General features: G+C 50.8%; 1 protein-coding gene across 2 annotated transcripts in view; it reads left to right on the top strand.

Moving 5' to 3' along the window:
* The window catches only part of LOC109376058 (docosahexaenoic acid omega-hydroxylase CYP4F3-like), an 11256-nt gene extending 436 nt beyond the window's left edge, over positions 1-10820 (top strand). For both annotated transcript variants that reach the window (XM_019631729.1, XM_019631728.1), the window contains exons 2-13: positions 138-336; positions 2655-2799; positions 4410-4463; positions 4558-4685; positions 6088-6209; positions 6926-7196; positions 7540-7606; positions 7795-7924; positions 9606-9739; positions 9820-9884; positions 10044-10126; positions 10308-10820. In XM_019631729.1, coding sequence (XP_019487274.1) covers positions 139-336; positions 2655-2799; positions 4410-4463; positions 4558-4685; positions 6088-6209; positions 6926-7196; positions 7540-7606; positions 7795-7924; positions 9606-9739; positions 9820-9884; positions 10044-10126; positions 10308-10485 — 1575 coding nt within the window. In that variant the 5' untranslated portion in view covers position 138 and the 3' untranslated portion in view covers positions 10486-10820. The remainder of the gene's footprint in view (positions 1-137; positions 337-2654; positions 2800-4409; positions 4464-4557; positions 4686-6087; positions 6210-6925; positions 7197-7539; positions 7607-7794; positions 7925-9605; positions 9740-9819; positions 9885-10043; positions 10127-10307) is intronic.
* The last annotated feature ends 430 nt before the right edge of the window (positions 10821-11250 follow it).

Below are 11250 nucleotides of genomic sequence, written 5' to 3'. Positions count from 1 at the left end.
CCATCCCTCCATCCCGGCCCCTTCCTGTCCCTCACACCCTTGACCCTCTCCCTCTAGCTGTAAGCTGTCTCCCTCTCTGAGCTCACTGTTACCGCCCTGTCCTTGGCCCAGGAGCTCACCCTCTGTGTGCCCTGCAGAATGCTGCAGCTGAGCCTGTCCTGGCTGGGCCTGGGGCCACTGGCAGCCTCCCCGTGGCAGCTCCTGCTACTGGTGGGGGCCTCCTGGCTCCTGGCCCGCTTCCTGGCCTGGGCCTACACCTTCTATGACAACTGTTGCCGCCTCCGATGCTTCCCGCAGCCCCTAAAGCGGAACTGGTTTTGGGGTCACCTGGGCCTGGTGAGTGTGGGCAGCAGGACAAGTCTGGGGTACCAGGGTGAATGGACTTCCCAAAGGGTTAGGAAATGGGGCTCAGGGATTGGGCTGGAATCTAGGGCAGCAGAGAAGCGAGAGAGCCCTTTCCTCACTCCCCTACCAAGCCCGTTCCTCTCGTCTGTGCACTCCATGACCCAATGCCTTTCTTGTTCTTACCCTTCCTTACCCAGAGCCTGCTTTGGGTCATGTCCTGCCTGTCGTGGCCCCATCAGTGCTCCTCTGAGGGGCTCACAGGGTGGGTTGCACAGAGCCAGGTCCCCTGGTGTCTTCTCATTCTCCATTACTGGATTTGAGACCTCCTCGGGGTCCGCTCTCTGCCTGGCCCATCTCTGTTGGCCTCAGGCCAGTGTCTGCTCCTTTCTGTGCCTCTTCATCCTCAAAGGAATTACCTATGACCTCTGTCATCCCTTCCCCTCACAGGGGCACAGCTGGGCCCGAGGAGAGGTGTGAACAGTCTTTCCTTCTCCTCCCCTTTCTCAGGCACCTCCCTTTTCTTGTCTTGCCTTCCATCCCCCAGACATATTAATGGGCCTCATTGTCCAACTTATGTAAAAGTTGATTACTTCTCATTCAGAAGGAATCACTCTGCCCCCATGGTCAAACTTTGTGGGAGGGGTCTCCTGGCCCCCCAATCCTAGCCCCATGCCCAGAGGCCCTTTGTTTATGCTGTGCCCACCCCTTTGCCACAATCACACTTTGGACTCTGTCGTCACCTGTGAAGGTGCTACCGCCAAAGCTATTGATCTGAATGTTGGATCCTCTGACCAGAACCCCCTCTTCCTTCCAGCTTCTTTCTTCTTCTCCCATCTTAGACCCTGCTGGGATGTCCAGTCCCTTCTATATTCCACTTCAACAGCTTCCTTCTGACCCCACTTCCTTGAATGCATTTAACTTTAATTCCATCCTTTGCACATGGGCTGAAGTCTCTTGCCAATGGAGCTTCCGTACATGGCCCTTTGGAAAACCTTTGCCTGTTTGAGCTCCATCACCACCTTCCAAGCTCATCCTGAAAGCTGAAGATTGCCTGAGAGTCTGGGTCCTGGAATAGTCTCAGTGAGCCCTGGGGGCAGCAGGAATATTATAAAGTTACAGTAGCTCTGCCTTCCCCTTTGAGGGCTTGGCCATGGGGGCTGGCCTTGGTCACGCTTCCCTTCTTCAGTCCCTCGTGCTTTGTGACCTCAGCTGAGTTACTCTCTCTCACTCTGGAGCAATCTCATTCAATGCCTCGGGGTCTTCGGAGAGCAGGGAGCGGGTCACAAAGTGAAAATGGCTTATTTTACCTGCCTGGAGCACCTGGGGGTATCTGTCAGGCTCTGATGGGGTATCCCAAGGGACTAGAGAGGCTCCCTGGCCAGGAGGCGACTTGTTCTCCTTCCCCTTTTGGGGGATGTGGCTTCAGTTTCTCATTTGCAAGTGGCACAATTGATGGGCATGTTCATAGGTTTAGGAGAGATAGATAGATAGGCTGTGAGAGATGATGGATAGATAAAAGTTGGATGGATGGATGAATAGATGATTAGATGATGGATGGATAAATGATAGATAGATAATGGATGGATGAATGCATACATCCATACATACATATGAGATAGAAGTATGTGTACCTGTGTATGTATTCATTTCTTCTCCTTCCTTTATCTGTCTTCCTATGTGTCCTTCTCTCTGTCGCTCCCTCACTCTTTCTCTGTATCTCTTTCTCTGCTCCTATTTCTCTGTCCATCTCTCCAACTCCCCATCTGTTTTTCCTCATCTCCACAAACTTAATGGCTCCCCAGGACCCTCAGAATCAATCCTCTACCTCTACGCAGTCTTGAGGCCCTGCTACAGCTGCTTTCCTCTCCACCTTTTCTCTGACCCTCACCTATTTCACTCTGGCTGCACTGAACTCCTTGTTGCTCATGGCCAAATGCTGGCTCTCTGCTCCAGGGCTTTGAGCAGGCTATTCCTCTCCATCCATCTCTTATCTATCTATCTATCATCTATCTATCATCTATCTATCTATCTATTCATCTATCTAATCTATTAATCTATTATCTAAAGAAACAGAGAGATGAAGAGAGTGAGGGGACAGGGAAAGGCACATAGGTAGATAGACACAGAAAAAGGCAAACAAAGGCCAACAGAGAGAAGCTGACTCAGTGAAGTGGAGACAAATGTAGGCCAATACTATAGGCAGAAGGGGTGAAGGAGGTGAGTGGGATGTGGTGGGTTGGGGGGTACAGTGACAGTTGTAGCTCCTGAGGCCCCCTGCCAGGCGTGGCCTCATCCCCACCAATTCCCAGGTGACAATCGATGAGGAGGGTTTACGTCTGTTGGAGAAACTGAGCCACTACTTCCGCGATGTCCATGTCTGGTGGATTGGGCCCTTCTACCCTGTCGTGCGACTCGTCCACCCTAAGTTTGTTGCCCCAGTGCTCCAGGCCCCAGGTATGTCTCCCAGGACCCCTCAACTCCAGCCTCTATACTGCCCCTCACCTCAGCCCTTTCCACCCCTGGACAGACCAGGTTGAGCAGGGGAATGGGAAATGTTGACAAAGACCATGGCTGTGACGCTAACCTGCTGGATGACTCTGGGAAGGTCCCTGGCTCGTTCTTATTGCCAAAGTCTTTCAGTTTTGAGTGATGGGAATTCAACACTGTTGCTCTATGTAAAGAAAGAGAATCTATTGACTGGAAAGCTCAGGGAGGTCTGCCTTCAGGCATGGCTGGATCCAGGTCTTCAAACAATGCCATTAGAAATCTACCTTCATCTAGTAGTTCAGTGTTCCTCTTGCTGAATTCACTCTCGTGTTGGTAAAGATGTGTCCCAGAGCTCAACCCCCACAGAAAAGTGAGCGAATTCCCCACAGACTAGGGAAAATTGCAAAATTCCTTACAGTGACCTGGCCAGGTTCACAGGGACCAATTCCTCATCTAATCACTGCAACTTGATTGCCAAGGCTAAGGTCATATGCTTAGCTCTGGAATAGAAGAATCCTAACTACTTGGATTGAGAGTGGAGGAAGAATGGGGTGCTGGTTCCATGAGAAGGGGTCAGACACTGGACAGGCAGATGCTAGATGTCCATCCACCAGCATCCTTGTGAGGTGGGTATTTCCTGAGTGAGGAAACTGAAGCTCAGAGAGGCATAGCGAGTTCTCAAGGCCACAGAGCATGCTGAAGCTTCCCCCTTAGTTCTGTATGTCCTTAGCTGCCTCTGATGGGAGGGACCCTAAGCTAGAAGGTGATGTGGGGTGGGAAGATGGCCAGAGTATTGTAGGGGGAACTGTGGTTAACTGTGTCTAGTTGGTCCTGGGGGGCTGGTCTAGAGGGAACAGTGGCAGCTCTTCATGGTGGGCGAAGCTCAGCATCTGGGAGTGGGGGACAGCAGCCTCTGGTCTCTTTAAGGATAGAGGAGCTAAGAACTATGCTGAGTGTAGGATGCAGGAGAATACTGAGGAAGTCTGGGTCACAACTGAGCCATGTTTAGGACATTAATGGGACCATATTTAAGTTCTGTCTGGGGCCCGTCTGTGGGACACACTGAGGTCATGTCAGAATGTCTTTGGTTCCATGTCAGAGCATGCTGCCTCATGTCAGGGAGTGTCATACATGTTGGAGCCATGTCAGAACATGTTGACACATGTTGGGGCCATGTCAGATGTCCCAGGAGATGTCACAGAGTGCTGGGACAGACAGGATGTTGTAAACCCCTGTAAAGGTGTTTTGTAGAGTGCTGGGCTATGTTTGGGTGTGTACAGCATGCTGGACCATGTAGAAGCGATGTCAAGATGTGCTGAGCTTGTTATTCCATGTTGGGCTGCATCTAAGCATGTAGGGGTATGTCTGTGGGCTCTGCCTTTGCTCTTGTCTGTGCCTCAGCCTGGTCTGGTCCTCCCTCACCTCACCCCTCCTCCTTGTTTCCTCTGCCCTTTTCCCATTCCTGCTATGCTGAGTTGGAGGGGGAATTTAGACCCCTGTCTCGGAGTCTTCTCTCCCCACCAAATGTCCCTCCTCTTCCCCTCTCCATGGCCCCTGATGATTCTCATTCACGTCAGCTACCATCGCGCCCAAGGATATGATTTTCTACAACTTCATGAAGCCCTGGCTGGGTGAGTAACTATGGGTGAAGGGGGTTGGGGAAAAGCTCTGGGGGCCAGGGGAAGGTGCTGACTTTGCCTACTCCCCTGTGGCTGCCTCTACTAGGGGATGGGCTCCTGCTGAGTGCTGGTGACAAGTGGAGGCACCACCGCCACCTGCTGACGCCTGCCTTCCACTTTGAAATCTTAAAGCCTTATATGAAGATTTTCAACAAGAGCGCAGATATCATGCATGTGAGTTCCTTGAACCCAGAGTCCCAGCTGGAGCCTTAAGAAAGGGGGAGTGGCCTCAGACACATATCATTCGGAGAGTCCTTGTTCTGCTGAATGGCTTTGGGGCCACTGCTTTTCATTGCCAAGCCTCAGTTTCCTTATCTGTAAAATTGAGATAATAATCCCTTTTAAAGGGTGGTCAAGATGTTGTAATGGAATCATGTTCCTAGCACTAGTAAGTGCTCAGAAGGCTTTAGTTTCTAGTCTGCTCACTGAAGCCCTCTAGATTCAAGATGGTAATGATGAAGATTGAATAGTGGCTCTTTCTGCATAACACACCACCTTAAAACTCATGGGCTTGAAAAAAATTAGTGTCTGTTATTCCTCATAAGATGATGGATCAGTCGAGTAGTTCTTGTCTTGGCTAGAATCACTCAATGTTTATGGTCATGGCTGGGTTCCATAGACCGCTCTGCTGGTCCAGGCTTAGCTCTGTCACATGTTTGGGGTTCAGCCAGCTCATCTACGATGGCCTTGGTGGGACAACTGGATGCCTGTGTTTGTCTTTCTAGTTAGCTAACCTGGGCTCACTCGCTTGGTGGAGACTACATCCCAGGAGAATGAGCAAAAACGTGAAGTAGCTCTTGAAGCCTAGTTTCAAAATTAGCACACCATCCTTTCCATCCTCTCCTATTGGCTGAAGCAAGCCCTACAGCTAGCTCAGATTCAAGAGGTGGAGAAAGAGGTTCTACCTCTGAATGAAAGAGCTGCAAGGTCTCATTGTGCAAAGGATGAGGATATAGGGAAAGACAAAGAAATGGGGATATTTTTGCAGTCACCTACCACTATGATAATGATGAAGAAGATGATGATAATTAACACTTACTTAACATTTACTGTATAGCAGAAATGATATGTCAATTCTATGGCGTATGTTTTCTAACTTAATTTTAACAATGCTGTCAGGGAGAGATGATTATTATTGCCACTTTACAGATTATGAAACAGAAGGCCAGGGAGGTTAGGGAGCTAGCCCAAGTTCACGTAGCTAGCAAGTTAGCTCTGAGTGGTGGATGAGAGCTTCTACCATGGTTTGTCTGACACCAAAGCAGGCCATCTTAACTGGTACTGAAGATTTGACAGGTTGAGCCAGAGGAGGGCAATGAGTTGACCAAGGACACACAGAGCATAATAGACAGAGCTGGATCTTGAACCCAGATCTTCTGACTCCAAGCCATGGGGTCTTCATGTCCTAAGAGTAACAGCTTATACTCCCACTTAAACATGGTCCTCCTTGGGGATGGGTGCCTGGGGCAGCGAACCAAGAGGCTGGGTTTTGGAGAGTCCATCCAGGTGGTTGGTGTTGCGGGGAGGCTCTAAGAAGGCAGGTCCTAGCCTCATCTCTGCTCCATTCTCTGTCCAGGCCAAGTGGCAGCACCTGGCCTCAAAGGGCAGTGCCCGTGTGGACATGTTTGAACACATCAGCCTCATGACCCTGGACAGTCTGCAGAAATGCGTCTTCAGTTTTGACAGCAACTGTCAGGAGTGAGTCTCTGCCCAGAGCCTGTGAACATGACCCATAGACCCAAGGGAGAAGATGGAGGGAGGACTGACCAGGGCAATGAGAAGTGCCTTCCTGGAGGAGGTGGGTCAGAGATGGACACTGAAGGACAAGGAAGGGGAAAGAGAAGGAGTAATCTTTTCAGGTGGGTAGCAATGTTTGATAAATGCCAGGAGGCTAGGATGAGCCGAGTGTACAATAGTGAGGAGACATCTTGGAAATGAGGTTGGAGGGCTTAGCAGGGGCTGGATCTTAAGGACATTCAAAAGCCAGGAAAAGGGGGTATGAACTTTATCCTGAGGTTTCCAGAGAGCTATGGAAGATGTTTGAGCAGATGAGCATTGTGGTAAAAGCTGAGCTTGGACATCTGACTAGAGGTGACCGACTGTTGTATAGATACAGTATGCAAGGAGACCACAGAGAGAAGAAGCGCTGAGCTCGGTGGAGAAAATGGGGCAGATTTGAGAGAAATCATGGAAGAATGGGCAGGGCCAGATACTGCATAGGAGAGAGAGAAGATGAGTATGATTCCTAAACTCTGTCCTGGAGTCTAGGACATGAAGCAGCTCATAGAGATGAGAGCATGTTTGGAAGGCACACTTTTCCAGATGGAACTTGGTCCTCAGTTCTGGCTGGGAGGGCCTCCCAGAGTTTCATGCATGTTAAGGAGCTGTTTTCTCTCCCTGGCCTGGCCCTACAGGAATCCTAGTGAATATATTGCTGCCATTTTGGAGCTCAGTGCCCTCGTGACCAAACGGGCTCAGCAGATCTTCCTGCACTTGGATTTCCTGTACTACCTCACCCCTGATGGGTGGCGCTTCCGCCGGGCCTGCCGCCTGGTGCATGACTTCACAGATGCCGTCATCCAGGAGCGGCGCCGCACCCTCTCTGATCAGGGTGTTGATGACTTCCTCAAGGCCAAAGCTAAGACCAAGATGTTGGACTTCATTGATGTGCTCCTGATGAGCAAGGTGGGCTTCTCGTGGATCTGAATTCAAGAGGTAGAAGGGACCTTGATTTCAAATGTCAGGTTGAAGATCTTGGACATGATGCAGAGGGCACTGGGGAACCATGGAGGGTGCTTGAAGAAGGGAAGAATGGGTCAGTGATAAGCTGTAGACATGATTATGTAGAATGCGGCCTGGAAGGAGTAAACAAGAGGCAGAGGGCCAGGGAGGAGGTGTGTGCGGTGAGCTCTGGAGATGAGGAGGGAAGGATTCTGCTTGAATCATGGAGTTTCAGGGACTGTTTCAGCTTAGACATAGGCACCCTCAGAGTTGGTGTGATTCGAGGTGTCTCTTGCCCTTTCCCAAGGATGAAGATGGGAAGGAATTGTCAGATGAGGACATTCGAGCTGAAGCTGACACCTTTATGTTTGAGGGTGAGGGTCCCAGTGTGAGACTTCAGAGGGGGTGCAGCCTTTCTATCCCAGGAACTTGGCTGCTGAGCTCTGGACCACCCAATTGCTCCATCCTCCCCACCTTCCCTGAGGCCCTTAATGTAAGGGCGCTGTCCACCATCTGGTGCTGAAGCAGCCCAGAGACCCAATCCTGTCTGGCTCCCTTTCAGGCCATGACACCACGGCCAGCGGCCTCTCCTGGGTCCTACACAACCTTGCAAAACACCCAGAATACCAGGAGCGCTGCCGGCAGGAGGTGCAAGAGCTCCTGAGGGACCGTGAGCCTCCAGAGATTGAATGGTGAGTGAACGTTCTCATGGCCTCTCCCTGAGCTCCTCTCACTGGCTCTGCTCCCAATGTGGAGATGACGGAGGAAGACCTTTCTGTTGATTCTGTCATCCTGTCCTCTTATTTAGTGGGAATGAGAGCAGAGCGCAGATGGAGGGTTCGGTACCCAGCCTGGATAGCAGGGGAAATGTTACAGGCTTTTGGGACAGAAAGATCTGAGTGTTCACATTTATTGCTCCACTAACTTGCTATGTGACTTTAGTAAAATCCATTTTGTTTTTTGAATACCAGCTTTTTCCTCTGTAAATTAAGTGTGTGTGTGTGTGTGTGTGTGTGTGTGCGTGTGTGTGTGTGTGTGTGTGTCCATGTGTATCTCCCCCATAGGGCTGCTTGGAGAATTGTGACAATGTGTGTAGAACAGATGCCATCCAGCCTGTGTTCAGTAAATGAACTTCTCCTCTCCTCTGTTTCATTTCTGCCTGAAGTTGCAATTTTTTTTCCAAAGACCCTCACTCCCTGTAATTTTTGCTTTTTTTCTCTAATTCCCATCTAATAGTCTATTCCAGGGAGTCCCAATAGATCGTTGGGGGTAAAAATAATCACCCATCTCTTCATTTAGTAAACACATACACACTGTCTGCCCTTTCTCAACTCAGTGTCCAGTCCCATCTGAGTCCTTCCTGGGCAAGGCTGGAGCTGAGAGAGGGAGGTGAGACTGGGTAGTGAAACCGCAAAAATGAATTCACCACACTGGGTGTGGGTAGCAGACAGTACTCCTGGCCAGGGGGATGCTAAATTTTCACTTATTCACGTGTGGTCTCCAAGCACTCTATTCTGTACCATGGGTCTGTTTTCCTGTTCTCGCAACAGTACCACACTATTTTTTTCATTACTATACTTTTGTAATAGGTCTTAATATCTGGCAGATTGAGTTCTCTTTCTTTGATTTTTTTTTCTTTTTTAAATTGACTTAGTTCTTGATGAGCTTCAATTCTTTAAAATAAGATAAACAAGTTCCAAAAAAAGAACCACAACAACTAGATTTTTATTAGATTGCATTGAATATATTGATTANGGGTAGTAAGGGAAAACGGTAGCTAGGTCAAGGGAAAGACCTGGATGGACACCCATGAACTGTATGACCTTGGGGGGCAGGGGTAGGAAATCACATGATTAGGGCTTCTCAGACTCTAACGTGCATGCAGACTTCTGGGGAGCTTGTTAAACTGCAGATGCCGACTATAGGCCTGAGGTTGGCTGATGCTCTGTTCATTAATAGAGATTCTCTATTTCTTTTTTCTTTTTTTTTTTTTTTTTAGCTGAGCCATCCTGCCACCTTTTGGCAACTCAGCTCGGGCTGGGCAATGAACCGCTGTTGCTCAGAGCTCAAACTCTTGAGCGAGCTTCTAACCAACTGAGCCACTCAGCCGGCCCAAAAACTGTTTTATGCAAATGTATTAACGCTTTTATGGATACCCTGTGAGTGTTGTGTTTTGCTCAGAAATACTTCTAAAGATACCAGCTTACATTTTCTTCTAGTGACTTATGATTTTTGACTTTCTAATGCTTAATTAAAAAAAATCCCTCTGGAATTAATTTTGTTATAGGCGTGAGGGTCAGTGCGAGGTGGGGCAGAAGGAGGACTGGGGGTGTCTCTTTTTGCTCCCTGGATAATTGTTGGGGTGTTCCTTAGGGATGACCTGGCCCAGTTGCCCTTTCTGACTATGTGCATCAAGGAGAGTCTGCGGTTGCATCCCCCAGTCACGGTCATCTCCCGCTGCTGTACCCAGGACATGTTGCTTCCTGATGGCCGGGTCATCCCCAAAGGTGCTGGCAATGGCAAGGGGAGGAGGGTGATGGTCCCATCAGCAGAGACCTCATCCTGACCACCCTCTACTCTTCCATAGGGAACATCTGTGTCATCAGCATCTTTGGGGTTCATCACAACCCGTCTGTCTGGCCAGAACCCGAGGTGCTGACCCTCCCTCCCCGCTCCCAGGCCCTGGTGAAGGGGCAGGGTCCTGACCGGAAAAATCAGACACTCCTCCTCCACTGTATCCATATGTTTTCTGGGGGTGTCTGGGTGTCCTGAGAAAGCCCACCCAGCAGCCCTGCCTCTTTCCACTCCCAGGTATACAACCCCTTCCGCTTCGACCCAGAAACCTCCCAGAAGAGGTCACCTCTGGCTTTTATTCCCTTCTCGGCGGGGCCCAGGTGAGGCCAGCAGGTGTCTGAGGCCCGGATGGGGTGTGGGTGGTGGGGCTCAGGGAATATTGCCAGCCCACAGGGAGGTGCCAGGCACAATTAGCCCCCTTCTCTATCCCTACGGGCTGGGATGGGGGTCCCGGGTCAGGTCCCTGGCGCGACCTGAGCCCCTACTCCCTCATGCCCGCAGGAACTGCATTGGGCAGACCTTCGCCATGACCGAGATGAAGGCGGTGCTGGCGCTGACGCTGCTGCGCTTCCGCGTCCTGCCGGATGAGGCCGAACCACGTCGGAAGCCGGAGCTGATTCTGCGCGCGGAGGGCGGACTTTGGCTGCGGGTGGAGCCGCTGAACATGGGCTCTCAGTGACCCTCCCACCACCTGGCTTTAGATCCACCCTGAACCAAATATCTCCCTTTGCAGGTTCCCAGGAAAAAGAAACTGTGCCGTCACTTCTGTCCCAGCATCCCCCAGAGCCAGCAGTGGGCGCTTAGGCCTGCAGGGAGCCTAGGGACTGGGCGTGGCTTGGTGGAAGCAGAGTCTGGTGTTTCTGAGCCCTAGACCCTGACTGCCGCTCCTGCTGACCACGGGGCACCCGCACTCTGATCTCAGGTTCTCCCAGAGCCCAATATGGTGTTTATCCTGCGGGCAATGGGGAACCATGGGAGATGTTTGAGCAGGAGAGGGACCAAATGGTGGCTATTTGGGAAACAACCCAAATATCTGTTAGCACGTGAATGGATAAACAGAAAGTGGTATATCCACAACAGGGAATATTACTGGGTCACAAAAAGGAATGAAGGGCCCGCTGAGTGGCACGTTGGTTAAGAGCTGGCTTGGGACGCCAGAGGGCCCACGTTCAGATCCCACATATGAGGGCCAGTGATACTGCCCTCTACAGCTAAGATGCTGAACAACAGCTCAACCTGGAGCTGAGCTGCGGAGAGTCACTGACTACTGCTTAGGCTGCAGCCCCTGCTGCAGTGGGTTGCCATGGGCTACCGTGTGTAGCCAGCAGCCAGCATGACTAGCCAGCAGCCGCTGTGAGCGGCCGTCCAGAAGCCAGTGACTGATCTGCCTCGCCCGGGAAGAGCACAATGATGGTGCCAACTTGGGCCAGTGAAGCAACGTCCT

The sequence above is a fragment of the Hipposideros armiger genome, unplaced genomic scaffold (assembly GCF_001890085.2).
Source record: "Hipposideros armiger isolate ML-2016 unplaced genomic scaffold, ASM189008v1 scaffold_1045, whole genome shotgun sequence".
Classification (NCBI taxonomy): domain Eukaryota; kingdom Metazoa; phylum Chordata; class Mammalia; order Chiroptera; family Hipposideridae; genus Hipposideros; species Hipposideros armiger.
Note: the sequence above shows the minus strand (reverse complement) of the source record. Positions and strands in the feature narration are given on the sequence as shown.